Source organism: Echinops telfairi, unplaced genomic scaffold, assembly GCF_000313985.2.
Source record: "Echinops telfairi isolate 266 unplaced genomic scaffold, ASM31398v2 ScPeMD7_3533;HRSCAF=4204_0, whole genome shotgun sequence".
In the NCBI taxonomy this organism is placed as follows: domain Eukaryota; kingdom Metazoa; phylum Chordata; class Mammalia; order Afrosoricida; family Tenrecidae; genus Echinops; species Echinops telfairi.
This window is the reverse complement of record NW_022107431.1, coordinates 62138407-62156018: the sequence shown is the minus strand read 5'-3', so window position 1 is coordinate 62156018 and position 17612 is coordinate 62138407. Positions and strand designations below refer to the sequence as shown.

Sequence of the window (17612 nt, the reverse complement as noted above, 5' to 3'; positions counted from 1 at the left end):
CCCATTAGTAGGCCACTGGAGATCCCCTTGCAGAGGGGTCTCGAGGAGGAGATGAGCCAGTCAGGGTGCGATGTAACAATGATGAGAACTGCAAGGGTATTTCTTTGAGGACTAAGGTATTCGTGACCCAAGCCATGGCATTTTTCATAGCCTCCTATACATGTGTAAGTTGAACATTGAATAAGGAAGACTGAAGGGCAATCCATGCATTTGAATTGTGGTGCTGGCAAAAAATAGGAAAGGTACCATGGACTGCCAAATGAACAAACAAATCTATCTTGGAAGAAGTATAGGCAGATGTTCCTTAGAGGCAAGAATGGCAAGCCTTCATCTCTTGTGATTTGGGAATGTTGTCAGGAGCGAAGGGTCTCTAGAGAAGGATTTCATACTTAGTAAAGTGGAAGGTCAGTGAAAAAGAGGAAGGCTGTGACAATCAGATTTTTGTCAACTTGAAATGGTGTGAGTTGTAGGGGTGCAGCCCACCCTGCCAATCAGGTCACAGCATGATGGTGCCTTAAGTTTGATCTCCATCACCACCAGCCTCACTGGGACTATGTCTGCCTCCATGGTCAAACTCATGGGAGCCCCTGATACAGGAGCCAATCCATGGTCCCACAGACCTTGCATACACTTTCCTCTGCAGCTAGGGGCTGTGGTTTCCCTGCTTCCCACGCCACCTCTTGGCATCATTAGCCTGCAGAGACCTGAGCCTACGAGGACCCTAGCTAGCACTGGACCCGTGCACTTGAGTTGCACTCGATGGGGATGTTTTCTTGGTGTACGTTTCCTTCTTGATACAAAGTTATTTCTTATACATCTCTGAGTATCACTAAAATTTTTTAATTTCTCTAGACACTCCAGCCTAATACAAAACCTCTCAACAAGATGGACTGACACAGTGCATCAAACGTAAGAACCATTGTGGGGCTAGTGCAGGACAGGGTAGTTCTTAATTCTCTCACTATGAATAGGAACTGAGTTGATGGTACCTAACAATAACATTAAATTTTAGTTTCTTTTTAATCTTTTCATAATTAAACCTCACTCGATTTGAATTTCTACTCATTCTCTGGTTCTTACACCTTTTAGTTCCATTTAATGCTATGCTATGCTATGCTAATGATATGATGGACAGAATTCAAGCCTTCTTGCAATTTACTTAAAATGCAAAGTGGATTTCTAATATGTCATTTAGATTTTGAAATACATTGCTTTCATGGGCCTGCTATTACACTTACAAATCCATTGTCTTCCTGCTCTAAATTCATTCTTTAGCCCTCAACTTTTTAAAATTGTAGCTGATCCCTAAACAATTTCTCTATGGGCATGGTGGAAATATTAGGGTTAATTGATAAGAGAATCCTATAAGAACCAATAATACCATATTGATAGAGGTACTTTCTTTGTGGGTTCCAGTTCTACATTATAATACTTATTATATTTAACACAAGGGCCCAATGACCTAGAAAATTTCCAACTGTGCTCTCAGGCCACTCTCTCCTCAATTACAGCTTTCAAGTATCTTTAAGGGTGACACATTGAGCTGCTAAGGGCAAGGTTGGCAGTTCAAAACCATGAGCTGTTCCGAGGGGAAAGATAAGAATTTGTACTTCATAAAGTGTTACAGTCTCTAAAACCCAGAGGGTCAATTCTACTCTGTCCTATAGGGTTGCCATGAGTCAGAATTGACTTGATGGCAGTAAGTGGAGGGGAGCCTGCCTACACCCACTCTTTGTCAATATAAGATTGCTTCCAAATAGCTACAAGCTATGCTTATACCTCTATAAATGTCTTTTGCCTCCTAGTTATTTCCTCTATAAGCATAGGCATGTACATATGTAAATATATTAAATATAAAGATAGGGATATAGGTCTATGTACATCTATTTATAGATGAAGTATTAAGGTAGCAGTTGGATAATGGGCCTCTGCTCTAGTCCTCCCTCAGTGCAAGAAGGCTTTGTTCTAATAACCTGGCATTCTGTGATGCCCACCTTCCTGACATGATTGCTAAAGACAAAATGGATGCATGATAAAATGTGGTGAATAAAGCTGATGATGATTGACTATTACAAAATATAGCATGTGGGTTCTTAAAGGCTTGAAGTTAAGTGGCCATCTAGAAGGGAAGCAACAAAGTCCACATGGTAGAAGCAAACCAGCCTATGTGATCATGAGGTGTCAATGTGATCAGGTATCAAGAATGAGAAGACCCAAAAAAACCAACTATTTTGATGCGCACAAGGGGGGGTCAGAATGGAGACTGAAAGCCCATCTGTAGACATTTGGGCATCCTCTTATAGAAGGGTCACAAGGAAGGGATGAGTCAATAAGGGTGCAGTAAAGCAGCAATGAAGCACACAGCATTCCTCTAGTTCTTTAATGCTTCCCTGCTCTACCAACTCTCATGACCCCAGTTCTACCTTACAAATCCTGCTAGACCAGAACATGTACACTGGCGCAGATGGGAGCTCTCAACACATGGAATCCAGGACAGATAAACCCTTCAGGACCAATAATGAGAGTAACGATACCAAGACGGTAGGGGACAGTGTGGAGAGAAGAGGGAGCAGGGGAACTGATTGCTTTGATCAACATAGAACTCACTATCCCCCCAGGGGGATGAACAACAGAACCATGGCTAAATAGAGATAATAGATGGCGTAAAATATGAAAATAGAACTAATTTATAAATTATCAAGGGTTCACAAAGGTGGGAGGGTGGGGGAGGGTGGGGAAAAGAGAGGAGTGGATATCAAAGGCTCAGGTCGAAAGGAAATGTTTTGAAAATGATGATGGCAACATAAGTACAACTGTGCTTGATACAATTGATGTCTGGATTGTTATGAGTTGTAATATCACCTAATAAAATGATCTTTAAAAAACAAAAACAGCTCCAACCTGCTCAAGACCTTGAACATTGGTGAATAGAATCTATAGACCAACATCTATCCTAAAACTCGGGAATTTTTCAATAAGAATACAGTATTTATTTTTTGTTACTCCTAAAGGCTGTGTGTTCTTATCATAGAAACAAATAGGTCAGAATCTCAGCTTGGCTGCTGGGTAGAACAACCTTTCCTAGTCCTTAGGTACTCTACTATTTACTCCCCAGCCTTCTTTGAGGTGGTAGCCGCTCTTTTGAACGTACCACTTTTGAACCTCCCATGTAGCCTTCTGTAGAAACCGGGCATGGATCAGGAAGCAATTAGGAGAACAGAAGCAGGGTGTCCTGCAGGGTTCAAAATCAGATCATGTGTCTGTCAGGGCTGCATCTTCTCACTGTACTGATTCAACTGTGTACTGAGAAAATGATCATAAAGTCTGGATTATATGAGAAGAATGGGGCATCAGGATGTGAAGAGACCTTATTAATAACTTTCAATATGCAGATGATAACCTTGCTTGCTACAAATGAAGAAGACTTGAAGCACCTGCTGATAAAGACCATGGATCATAGCCTCCAATGTGGATTGCAACTCGATGTAAAAACAAAATAATAATAAATCCTTACAACTGGGCCAGATGGCAATATCATGATAAACTGAGAAAAATTGAAGTTGTCAAGGATTTTGTATTGGTTGGCTCTACAATGAAAACTCATTGAAACAGCACTCAAGGGTGCATTGCATTGTGCAAATCTACTGCACAAAACATCTTTCAAGTGTTGAAAATCCAGGATGTTACTTTGAACACTTCAGGTGTGCCTGAAGCCAGCTATGGCATTTTCAGTTGCCTCATATGCAGGTGACAACTGGAGATTGAAGAAGGAAAACCTAAGAAGAAATGACGCATTTGAATTATGGTGCTGACAAAGAATATTGAAAGTACCATGGACTTCCAAAGCAACAAACAAATTTGTCTTGGAAAAAGTACAACCAGAATGCTCCTTAAAGGTAAGGATGGAGAAACTGTTTTTCATGTACTTTGCACATATTGTCAGAAAAATCAGTCCCCAGAGAAGGACATCGTGCTTGGTAAAAATGGACGAGAAAAGAGGAAGGCTCTCAATAATAGGGACTGGCACAGTGGCTTAATGGATGTGCTCAACCTTGAGACCAGTTGTGAGGATGGCACAGATCAGGTCATGATTTGTTCTTTGTGCATATGGCTGCTGTGAGTCAGGGGTGACTCGACAGTCTCCAAGGGCAATGTGTAGTTGTTGCTGTCATTAGGCATCTTCAAGTCCGGTCCAACTCTTGGCAGTTCTGTGTACAACAGTAAAAAACACGATTGGTCCTGAACCAGCCTCACAACTCTTGCTAAGTTTGAGCCCATTGTTAAAGCCACATGGTTGTCCTAGCTTCCTGAGGGTTTTCTCCACGCCCCACCCCCCCACTGACCCTTTTTCTAAACATGATGCCCTTCTTCAAACACTGGTTTCTCTTGATAACATGTCCAAAGTACATGGGATGAAATTTTACAATTCTTGCTCCAAAAGAGCATTTTAGCTGAACTTCATCCAAAACATATTTCTTCATGGTTTTAGTAGTTTATGGTATATCCAATAATCTTTGCCAACACTATAACTCAGTTATTCTTTAGTCTTCCTAATTTATTGTCAATCTTTTGGATGCAAATACCATAACTTAGGCCAAGAGTACATTAGCCCGAAATGTGATGTTTTTGCTTTTTAACATTTTAAAAAGATCTTTTGGCAGCAGATTTTCCCAATGAAATACATCACTTGATTTCATAACTGTTGCTTCCGTGGGACATGACTGGGGATTCAAGTGAAATGGAGTGCTTGACAACTTCAATCTTTTCTCCATTTATCATGATGTTATTTACTTGTCCCGTGGTGAGAAGCTTTGCTTTCTTTATGTTGAAGTGTAATCCATGGAAAAGATTGCAACCTTTGATGAGCATCAGTAAGTATACAAATCCTCTTCACTTTCAGCAACCTAGGTAGTATCATCTGCTTCACAAGTTGTTAATACATTTTCCTCCAAGCCTGACATTGGGTTCTTATTTCCATAGTCCACCTTTAATGTTGGCTGCAACAATAGGCTCATATATAGCACTGATCATGAGCTACTGCAGGACCGGGCATTGTTTTGTTCTGTTATACATAGGATCACGATGAAGTATAACCAGTTTGGCATCCAGCAACAATAACAACCAGTACGTCGACTAGTTAACAATGATTTCTACATTCGTTTTCCTGACAAGCAAAGTCTTTTCCACTTTTTTTCTGTATGCTTTGCCTGAAACACAGTTTTTTGTCCTTGCTTTTTTTGTTGAATCCTCTCAGATCTACATCTCTATAGAAATGTGTCATAGTAATTGGCCAAATTTCTGGATTCATGTCTGAGTGAATTTTACTTTGCATGTTTCACACATTTATCTTTCAGCTGAATATCCACCATTCCCAGAGATCAGCTTGTTCTTCTCCTGGCAACACAAGCTCACGAAAGAACGACTCTTTCCAAGATGTGATGTATTACCACCTGTTCCTCCTCTATCTTACTTTACCACCCAAATGTTTTCTGTAAAAGCTTCTATTCTGAGAAAACAAAACAAACTCATAGCCATCCAGTAGATGCCAACTCATAGAGATCATATAAGACAAAGTAGAGCTGCCTTTGTGGATTTCCAAGACCATAACTCTTTATGGGATTAGAAAGTCTCATCTTTCTCCCCAAGAGTGGCTGCTGGTTTCAAACTTCTGACCTGAGGGTATCAGGCCAATGCATAACTACTACATCACCAGGGTCCCTCATATTCTGATCTTAAAGTAATTTTCAGGCTTCATTTTTGACATCTTTAGGTTTGATCATCTTCTTTGTCTTCATGGTATTCAGTAAACATAGAGTTGCCAGCCAGCTAGACGTAAATATTTGATCTGCTTGCTAGATCTAGAAAACATAATTCTTTATTATATTACCAAAGTGGATGTGTCTTCTAAGGATTATATAGAAAAAATTAACTGCTGTCTTTCTAATAACTCATCTCTACAGACTTATCAGATGCATAATAATATTTCAAAATTTGAAATGATTGACTCACTCACTTAAATATATTTTCCTTACCAATCAAATTGAGTATGTTTTGGTTGAGTTAAACAAAATGGACCAAATGAAAAATATAAAATTATGATGTGTTATAAAATTATAATGATACAAAAATACAATAACCCTTAAATAATGAAAATGAGCAGTATCTGCTATACCATTTAATATATAAAACTATAGAACTGATTTGTAAGAAATTGTTAAACAGTACAAATGATCATTGGGACCTTTCCAAATCTGGAAGTTTATTTAGGAACATATAGTGAAAGATAAATGAGTCCATTAACCATATGTTTAGATAGCATTATAGCCAACATAAGAACAAATCATAATTAGATGTAGTGTTTAGCAATAGAGAATTTATGCACTATTCCCTGCTAGTGAAGGATGGAAGACTTTGTATTCTATTTAAATAAAAGCTCAAATGATGTGTGCGCTCAAACCTCAGCCCAGAGAAATTACCCATGACACAAAGAAAGGGAAGCTATAAATCTCAAAACACTGTTCATTTAGATTACAGTCGCCTAGGTTTTGTAAATAGAATATATGCTCATAAATACATATGTAATTTTTAAATTATTAATCAATATGTCTCACAATTCAGAAATTTGGATTTTAAGTAGTAATATAAAGCCTTTTTATCAATTTCAACTGATAGAAATGTTTATTCAACCATCAGCAAGAATAATGACATCAACCACATAACTAGCATTTGTTTGTTTGTTTGTCTGATTATTTGCTTGTTTGTTGCTGGCTATTGGGGCTGCATCCCAATCTGACTTTCCTCATGAATAGTAGACATCAGCTTCACTTTCAGAAGTCAAAGTTTGGCCACATCTTTAGGATTTTGAAGATTAAATGTAAGTCTCATAAAAGAGAGCTTGTTTATTAATAAGTCAAATTAATAAGAAGCCTATTTAAATCCAAAGTTGGAAATCCAAAAAGTCAGTCCGAAATTTAGACCCTTTTCCAACTCAACAAAATGTGTATTTCTGAAGAATTTGTGTTTGTTTTAAAAATATAGCTGTGTAGAACTTCAAGTCCCAAGCTGCCATTGTCAACAGAAAAATGTTCATCCATTTTAGTTTTTATTTTCTCTAATCATACGCCAAATATCTGAATTTACTTCTACTCTCACAGGTATTCTTTTCAATGGCTTCTAGATCAGTGCACTCAGACGATTTATTCCCTAGCTAATGATGGTTGCATCCTATCGTTCCATGCATGTTAAGTGGAAAAATGCATGTGAATTTCTAAACAGCATTACCAGGGGTCATTTGTTATCATGTTCCAATATCTTATCCATTGAGCGGACACCCTTCTGTCCTGATCATACCGGCCTGCTGGGCTGCATATGGCATCGAATCAGTCCTTTGAATTTGTGACACTTACATGTTTACCAGCTCTCTTTTCAGCTGTTTCTTCTCAAATTTCCATGACATCTCTTTACTACCTGCTCCTCCTTTAAGTACTCCTTAAGTAATGTCTTTTCTGTCTGTTACATAGAACCAAACTTTACAAATTTCTAACACAAACATCCTCCCTGACATCTAGTTCCATATTTCTAATTTCTTGCTAGGAAAGAGTTCCCAAGGCATCCTGCACTCAAGAGGTTGAAATGGTAACTAATCTTGTTTAATTTTCCTTTTCTGTCAATGAAGAGTTAGTTCCAGAAGTATCTCTCCCTTGTCAAAACAACTCTGAACCAAATCAAGAAAAATAATATATTTTAAGAAGAATTATGGTCTTCAGATATTGGGCATCAAGAAGCACAGGACTGTCGTTTCTGAACAAAGGAAAACACTTCAGCTAGTACAGAGAGGCAATTTCTGGGCCGCAACCCCATAAATACAAACCCCAACAAAGCCCTGCACAATAGCTGAGTGGAGACAGCATGAAGTTTGGGGCGGGGGGCTGAGGTGGCTAGAATGCAATGGAGTAATACTGTTTGTGTTCAAACATGAGGGTGTGGCTCACAGACAGAACTCCAGACATGCGCAGAAAGATTTCACTGAGAGTTTGGCAGAGTGCTTACACAGGAATCCATTGGAAAATATTCCATGAAAGTCAGAAGGGAGAATCAATAGGAAACTAACCTGAAAAAATCCTAGAGCTCACAGAACGCTGGAAATCATCCTACTGTAATCATATCGCAGTCACAGTTTTATAAGCTGGCATCAGTAATTTGGGGTTTTGTAATAGCCAACTGTAGAACCCTACCAGCAGAGAACACTAAACCATGACCAAAAGAAATAAAGTGTGTCACTTACCTTACAGCCACTGAAAATGCTGTGGCCCCAGGTATTGGGGGCGCATTTAGAACATTTCTCTCCAATGGTATTGGGAGGGCAGATGCATCGGCCGGTCATTGGATCACAATTATTCCCCAGATGGGCACAGTCACAAGCTTCATAAGTCAAAAGGGGAAAACAAGAAGGGCATGAAATAAATGGAGAAAGAGTACTGAGATTTTATTGTGGCATGCTGTATTATTTTCTTTCTCACACTATGTTTATATGCTTTTGAAAGAAAAACTCATTCATCATTCATATCATAGGACAGTGCATCTCACAATGGAACTGGACAAGAAGTATATGTTGTATTTAATTCAATTATTCCAAAAGTTAAAATATTTCCAACTGTTTGGGGAGATTCAGGAAGAGAAAGGGTTGGTGTATCCAATTCCATGTTAATTGTATTACCTAGATGCTAAGGAGGGTTGCTTCTATATTTAAGGTCATTACTAAATGTTCTATGCTGTCCATACCACTGGATGATACTTATTTGCAACAAAAACCTAACAAACATAATAATAAAACGGAACCCAGTCATTGATTTGATTCTGCCTCATAGAAGCCCCATAGGGCAGAGTAGAACAGCCCCCACAGGGTTTCAGAGGCAGTCAACCTTTAGGGGAGCAGAAAGCCTCTCGTTCTCCCACAGAGATATTGAAAGTCTCAAATTTCCAACCTTTTGATTAGCAGCCAAATGCTTAAAACACTGGCCCACCAGGGTTAACTCTATTTAGTATATGAAATTTAAGGATCATGGATATATTTATAAATGACACACATCAAGACATTTTGTTTTGCAAATACTTAAACAGTCAAGTTGTGGACACTTAATATATGATTATATTTGTTGAGTTTTATTTACCACCTGTCATTTCTTTTCAACAGTTTCTTCATTTACTTTGATATGCTGTGATATATGAAGAGTGCAGAATTCATCATTATTCATTGCATTTTCTCAAAGGATATGAAGGTAAGGTTTGATTAGATAGTCAAAGACATACAAAACAAGGGATGAATTGCAATTATTCATTATAACTGACCAAGCTACTAAAGGAGTATATTTAATTTAGCATTAAACTAAATTATCAAAGAAGTGAAAGCAAAAGATGAAATGCCAAAAACTTGAATTTAATAAACAAGTAATGACATAAACATCTTTTTGATTGGTAAAAAATGATTAAATCTTTCAATGGGATACATTTAGGATATTAAATTAGACTAGCTTTTTAAAGGATCAAAATTATCATTGCCCACAGCATTCCATGCCAGCTGTGAAAAATGTTTAGTACAATGCTTGACACGGAGTAAGCACTAAATAAATGTTAGTAGTGTTGTTTTTGTTATTATTATTGTCATTGTCAATTCCAAGCCAAAGGATTTATTTCATATGTCCCCTTCATTAGGAAGAAAAATAGTTAACATTATATTTAAATTTATGTGCTAAAGAATGTCTTAGGACAGTTCAAATCATTATTTGCAAATAGAAATTCTCTAAGTAGCTATTCAGTGGAACCATAATACAAAATGAGAAGACCTGATTAATTCACTACTTTTTCCTCCTTGTCAAAGATATAATGTTTACTGCCATTAATAATACTCATAAATAAATAATGCTAATAATAATGATAATGATAAACTCATATAACATTCATATGCCAAGCGCTATTGTATTATAGTCATTACTTCAACAAGTTCTCGAAGCCATATGCAGTAGACATGTCATTTAATAGACATATTGAGCAGAAGGTCAGCAAGATTAAATTACTCAGTCAAGGTCACATAACCTTGTGTCACGTGGAGCCACTAGAACAAATCCAGGTTGTCTGCCTCAAGTCACAGATTCAACCACAATGCTATCCTGTACCCTTTTCACCTTCTGATAGTTCTCTGGGTTAGAATGTTTACTAAGCCTACATTCTGTACCATTTTATAATTGTAATTAATATTCTTGGTCCCACTTATAATTTCTTGTTCTGTGGATGTTATTTGAATGTAAAGTTCCATCTAATGAACTGAGATTCGGTGAAAGCTCTAGGGAGAATTTGATTTAAAGAACCAAACATAGTACATGTTAATATGCAGCTTATTAATCGTTTAAGTTTTTGAAGATTACCAATGGATTTGAGGAGGAAATATGTAGAAAAAATGCAATGTGACTTTATGATTAAAAAACAACATCAATAAAGTAAGGCTGTCTGAAAGATACTGGTTCTTCAAATAATTTTAAGTATTATTCCTGCTGTTTCCAATGTAAATTTTCTAGAACAATAACAATCATGTCTTACTACCTTGCCATGTGTATTTCATGGTGCTGAGTTTAAGGGAAATCATCATAGCTGAATCCGTAAGTTCAGTCACAAAGGTCATATGTACCAAATGATTGGCAGTACAAGGGCAAATGCTCAATCGCTGACACACAAGTTAAGTCTAGTATGGAATCTTAACTTTGTTCTACATTGAGCTATTTCCTATTTTCTTCCTTTAAGATTTGTGGGAAGGCTGCGGCTGGACATTTGAGGCCATTAATTAAACGACCATGGTTACAGACACAGCCTCCCATTTCCTCATGAACTGACAACTCCCGTAGCCAATGGACTTCTCTCTCATCACATCAGAGTTTTCAAGGCATTTGTAAATAGATACAACATTTTTTTTAGGGGGAGACCAGAAAAAATTAACTTTCTTTGTACATGTTTTTCATGCTTCAAAAGAAAAGGGAAAAGAGAAAAACTGAACTGTATTAGCAAAGACATAGCGTTTGAGCTAACGGTGGCACCCAGAAAATAAGACCATGTGTCTTCAAACTGGAGCTGCCTTGAGTGACAGGGTGACACAAACAAGAAGCAGGTACAAGAAACCTGGGATTGGCAGATCATATTTATCAATTTTTTGAAGCCCTACAACCAGGGCTATTTATAAGACCCGGTTTCAGGTTGCAATGTATTTAATTTGTTAATTAGATTTAAATGCATGCATTCCTTATCAAATGACATATTCTATATCATGCATTTGCTGTCAACGTGCGTTTCCCGCAGCCTCTGGGAACGAACCGTGACAGAAGCTAAGACGCTCAGCCAGAGCATAAGGAGCTAGGGCTTCAGTCGAATGTACAGACCTGTGCATCCTCCTTCTTGGAATTGGAAATAGCCCTGGGCACAGCGGTCACATTTCTTCCCTGTGACTCCGGGTTGGCACCAGCACTGTCCACTCTCGTCACAGTCGAATGATTTTGACCCAAAGGAATTGCAGTTGCAGGGAACACAGCCCCTTGCTGACTGGAGGCCGAATGTTCTGGGCTAGCACAGAACAGGATGGAGACGAATTAGATTTAAGTCAATCAACTAGCAGTGAACCACAATACAAAAGACAAAGAGATCAGTCAGAAACGAAGGAAGTCACGGGTTACCAGGGTATATTTTAGTATATTACAGTTGGGGCTTCATTTAATTAATTATTTATAGTTTTAAGCATGTCAAACAATTGAAAGAAAAAGTTTCAACTACTTTGAAATTCCATCAGGAGTAACGTCAGAATCAGGACAATAGCCTTTCTTCTGCTGTATTTTCACCACCATTTCCCTATTCTTCCAAAGGTTTTGTCGGAAACATGCAAATAAACTAAGGATGGTACTATTAAGTAGCTAGATTTAGGGATGGGAGGGGGTGGGAGTGGGGGGTTGTTCTTCCCATGCCTGCAAGGGCCCCCACAGAGGAGGTTGGAAAGAAATCAGGTACCATTGAAGCCCTGTGAAGACCCCACACTGAGCATGCACAGACACAAGCCCTCCGGGCCTAGGTAAAACCAATACCTTGGACACACCCACCTTAGGTCCATCACTCAGGTGGGCCTAACTCTGCCAATGCGTCAACCAAGCCCATCAACCACACCTCCCCAGCCAGAGGTTTGACACATCCTGGCTGTGGAAGACCTGGCTCTTTCTTACCCTGCTCCTGACCAGAGGCAGGTGGAGGGTAAGGCCCCCACCCCCCAGCCCCACCCCCTGCCCCGTGCTAGCAGACATGTGCCCATTCTGGACCTACTCTGGGCCCACAGCCTCTTGACCCACATGCTCTTAGTCTCTAGGCTTTTTGGGCTTCAGGCCTCTCTCCATCCCCCCAAGTTCCTCACATGTGGGTGCTCTTTTCCACGTGGTTTTCTGTGCCCCGTTGTGAACCCCAATGCAGCTTCCATGCGGTTTGTCACACTTTCCAGAGGTAGCATGTACCCTTTTGAGACTGTAAAGCCTGAAACCTGTCGTGTGCTTCTTAACAACTCACTTGGATCACACAACATGCTTCAGCATGAACGCTTTCAGCGTGCGAAGCAAAGGACCGCAGTAAAAATCCACTCCAGAAACCTAATTGTACTTCTGGTTTAGTAGAAAATATGACTTGTTTCATTTCTAATAATCTGAATTGATTACTTTCAGATTATATTAAGTCTTAATTTGGCAAGAGAGTTTCAATATTATTGGCAGGAAGCCTAAAACTAAATCTCCCCAATATTTTCTCAACCTTTTCTTGTATATCCATAAATAATTCTAGTTGTCATTATACCTAACCAATACCACTGAGTCAAGTTTAACTCATAGTAACTTCATAGGGAAAATTTGATCTGCTGGTTTCTGAGACATAACTTGAACAGACAGGCTTATCTCTCTGCTGAAGATGGGGTCGTGGATTTGAACCACGGACCTCATGATTTGCAGAAAAATGCTTAACCCACTAAATCACCAGGGTTTATAGTTGAAGATAGTCACTCAAGGCCTGATAACATGCATTTCAAAGAGGGTGAGCCAAAACTAGCAATGCTAACTGAACAGTAAACCAAAACCAAAACAAAAACAACAACCCTGACATTACATTGATTCTGACTTAAATGGGCCCGATCTAGAGTTCCCGAGACCATAATGATAGACGTATCGTCCTTCTTAGCAGCGGGCGGGTTTGAACGCACTGGTCTTGTAGTAGGCAGCTGTAGCATCACTTGGGCTCCTTAAACGTAGCTACAGCAGACTAAAAAGTAAACTCACTACAGTCTCATCAGTTCAGACTCACAGAATAAAAGTACTCTGTAGGGTTTCAGAGAACAACAGCCTCATTTTCTTCCAAGGATGGCTGGTGTGTTCTGACCATCACCCTCGGGGTTAGAAGTCCAGCACTTTACCTAACCACCACAACCGCATCTCAATCTGGCGCCGTAGCTACATGAACACAAATCCACTGGAAAGATTAGGAATAAACTCCTACCACATTAGATGCCTGTTTAGTAAATTATCCTAGCAAGGTATGTACAGCCTATGGGGTACATTTATGATGAGAGTCCTAGAGCTAAGGTAGCCTGACTAGCCTTGGCCGACTTGCTTAGAAGTACATGTTAACAGGTCCAGTGTAACTACATTTGAAGATGCTGATGGATTAAAAATCACTTCTAATAGAACAATGGGAAGCTTGTAGTCTATGTAAAGTATGTCAAGGTTGTAATTTTTAATAGAAGGTATGTCACATTATTATGACACTTCAATCTGAAAAATTAGTCTTAGTAATTACTTCTTTGCAAAAATAATTTCTATTCTGTAAAACTAGACTTAATAATTACTTCTTGTTAAAAAATAAATCTTGCCTCTTAATGTGAGCCACCCAAAGAGAAATGAAGATACATCATTATATATTTATGTCATTAATTTTAACTATTAACAATAAATCACAGAAAAAAATCACATTCAAAATTAATCTTTCAAAATGATGATAGCTAAAAATAGTTTTATTTTTAAAATGTAAAATGGGATTATAGAATTTTATAATCTTTTCATCTTTACATTTACTGCTGACATATTTATTTCTAATTCTGTCTGATGTTATAATAAGATATTGTGTTGGATAGGGGAGACTTAAAACATATTTTTCAATTTTATTCACATATAGAAATCAAAGTAAAATTCCAGATACCTGGCCTACAGAAATAGTAGCCATTGGGTGAAGGTTAATATGCAAGCATGCCCAATGTAGCAATATTCATCATAGCAATGAAGAGCATGTTCATTGTTAGAATAGTCATTGGATAGATGATACATTCATGCTATGAGATTATAGCAATCATTAATGTTCTGTTTTAAACAAGTTCTAATGATGTGAATATGCGTAGAATATAAGTTAAAATTTAAAAGTAGTACACTAAGTTAAATTTGCACTGTGGCTTCAGTCACATAAATACCCAACGAAAAATATCACACAAACAAATGGATATTTCTGTACTTAAAAAATGATTAGCACATAATGTGTTAAATTATTTCCTTTTTAATCTTGATTTGGAGAACTCATTATCTTTAGCTCCTAAATATCTTTACTTGCATGCACCAAAAAAAATAAAGTTACATTAAAAAGCCACCCAAACTCACTGCCATCAAGTCAATGCTGACTCACCGTTAGCCGCTGTGGGTTTCTGAGACGGTAACTATTTGATGGGAGTAGAAAGCCCAGTCTTTTTCTCATAGAGGCCCTGGTGGTTCTGAACTGCCAACCCTATGGATAGCAGCCCAGTGCATAGACACTATACCACCAGAGCTACCACACGCATAAAAGGATCTTCATTTAATAACAATAGTAATGGTGACACTACCTAATGTGTACTGAGAACATTCTATGTGTATGTCTGATGCCCTAACCCCACTACTACTCTGAGCTATCCCTGAAGATACCTCATCACACCTTCCTCTCAGGCAAAAGGGCTGCTTGTGTGGAGGGCAGATGATGAACCACATGGAGGCACACAGACCAGGTCACCCTTCTCCCAGCCATGACTAATAGGACAAGAAGCACGGATCTTCATGCCCAATGAAGGCATTCTCTAATAGGTCAATTCTCCTAGAGCACGTCCCATCAGCTGAGTCATGAATACAAGATTTCAGCAGAGGCACTGCCAGCCCTCCTGCCTTTTCTCCTTACGCAAGATTCAGACTTGTGTTACAGACACAAGGCTCTCCCTCTCTATCCTTGATCTTTTCACTTGCATCTTGCAAAGGAATATCTCAGTAATAGGTCTTACTTTTGACTACTTAAAGACACACATTTTATGAAATGAGCCCCGTAGAGATGAAAAAAATGAACGATAGAATAAATTGTGTGACTTGTCTTAGGCATAGGAACTATCGAATCTGGGATTTGAGCATATGCAGTCTGATATCAAAGGTTATTTTCTTCAAATATATAATATTAAGCCAAGAAATGAAAACGTCGTTCTTTTTTGTTCCCCTTTGCAGTTTTCTTCACTCTCTCCTACTTCTAGCCCTTCTCTCCACCTCCTCCCACACTGAGTCTCCACCAAAAGGTCTTGTTCCTTGTGATTCTGCAACTGAGCCATGGATCTATCTACGTCTTCCCTCCTTGTGTCCCCTCTCCTTCTCTTTCTCTCTCTGTTCTCAAACTCACTTCTCACTCACAGTGATTCTGTAGTATGGAGTCGAACTACCCTTGCGCATTTCCACAGCTGTGAATCTGTAGGAAAGTAGGAAATCTTGTCTTTCTCCCTCAGAGAGGATGGTGGCCTTGAATAGTTGATCTTGAGGTTACCAGCGCAACTCCTAACCTACTACATCACCCACCAGGGCTCCTTCTCTTTCCTCGACCCTCTGCCTCCCCCTCTTCTTTATATCTGTGTGAGTGGGAGGCAAACCCCAGGTGTTCTAGTCCATTTCTCTGTAGTAGAAAGCTATCATCCTAACTTTGCAGATGCTGCATATTTATAGTGCATGAAAATATGTTTTCTGGGTTTAATTCTTTAAAAAAACCCACAACAAAACAAGCCAACAAAGAAATCTGATTGCTGTTGAATGGCTTCTGACACACCGTAGCCCTCTATAGGGCAGAGGAGAACTGCCCCATAGATTTCCAAGGCTGTCCATCTTTCCAGATGTGCACTGCCCCATCTTTCTCCTGAGGAGCATAAAGTGGTTTCTAACTGCTAACCTTCTGCTGAGCAGACAAGCACCAACTCTTGCATTGCTGAACTTTTGTTGGTTGCACAGAGGATCAAGATTGTGATGTGGAAAGGTCCCAAACCCTTAGGTCAGATGAAATGCCAGGCAGCCACTTAACAATATAGCGAAATGTCTTAAGACAGTTGAAATGCAGGGAAGGAAACATACATCAAAGCAGTCGTAAGACACACACAGCTGTGATCAGTGGAGTGAACCGCCTTGGAGAAGTCCTTCTCTGTGCTGGGTTTCCCTTCATGTGTTCAGTCACACACACCAGTTTAAAGAAAGGATCCATGAGGACCCTTCCCTTTCTAAAATCTATATTCCTACCAATACCTTCTCCTTTGACTCACACCATTCAAGGGTGAATTGAAAGTTCTATGAAACTGTGAAATCAAATACCCTTAAAAGCATATGGAGAGCTATTTTTAAAGACTTCAATCAGAGAGAGTCTAAATTTTCCATTTGCAATTTGCAATCTTAGCAACCATCATTTAGTGAAATGCCACCAGGGACACCAGCCGCTACACACGGAACACAACATGCTCAGGCACAAGGCATGCAGAGCCTCGGGGATTACCAGAGCCGTGGCCCGATAGGCTCCCCGTGGGCAGCCGCTGGAGCTGCTGGAACTCCATGTCCTGGGTCTTCCCAGGACGCCTCGAGCCCTCTGTGACTGGTGTTCTTCCTGCCGGTGCACCTGCCTGCCAAGGTCGCACAGCTTGCCTACAAAGCCTGCTCTACAAACACATTGTCCTGTTCTGTCGCACTGTGGTGACACAGAGCCGGTGGGATTGCAGGCACACAACACACAGAAGTGCTTCTCAGGGTCCCACCACATGTTGGGCTTGAAAAGCCAGAGAGGGGGGTGGGGTTGGGGGGGTAGGAAAGAACATAAGATTGAAGTTGTTATTTTCAAACTAGCCTAGAGAGAAGTCAAAGGCTAAAAATAACAGATTCTTGCTTTTGCATAACAATATCGACTATCAAGAAGACCTACTATGAGGGAGTGAATGGGACTCCCTCCAGTCAAGGAGGAGTTTCAAGGTAGACAGCACATGGAGGGTAGGGCGATATCCTCAGGCATGGAGGGCTACAAAGTTCAGCAAAATATTTCCACTCTGTACAATTACATCTCTTAAAAAAATACCTGGATTAACTTCTTTACTAAAACTTTTGCTAAGTAGAATGCTCGTTAGAACTGATGGCTAAAGGATGGAACTAGAAGAAAGTGCTTGCTAGAAGCCCCGGGGAAAGCATTTTAATTCTACCAAACAGTAGTACGCAAAGGCAAAGGAAAGAGTGCATTATTCTCCACAGAACAGGATG

General features: G+C 39.4%; 1 protein-coding gene across 6 annotated transcripts in view; it reads right to left on the bottom strand.

Annotated features, from left to right (window-relative positions):
- The window catches only part of LAMA2 (laminin subunit alpha 2), a 671264-nt gene that overhangs the window by 225014 nt on the left and 428638 nt on the right, over window positions 1–17612 (bottom strand). For all 6 annotated transcript variants that reach the window (XM_045294657.1, XM_045294659.1, XM_045294658.1 and 3 more), the window contains 2 exons: window positions 11424–11604; window positions 8285–8421 (listed from right to left, as the gene is read on the bottom strand). In XM_045294657.1, coding sequence (XP_045150592.1) covers window positions 8285–8421; window positions 11424–11604 — 318 coding nt within the window. The remainder of the gene's footprint in view (window positions 1–8284; window positions 8422–11423; window positions 11605–17612) is intronic.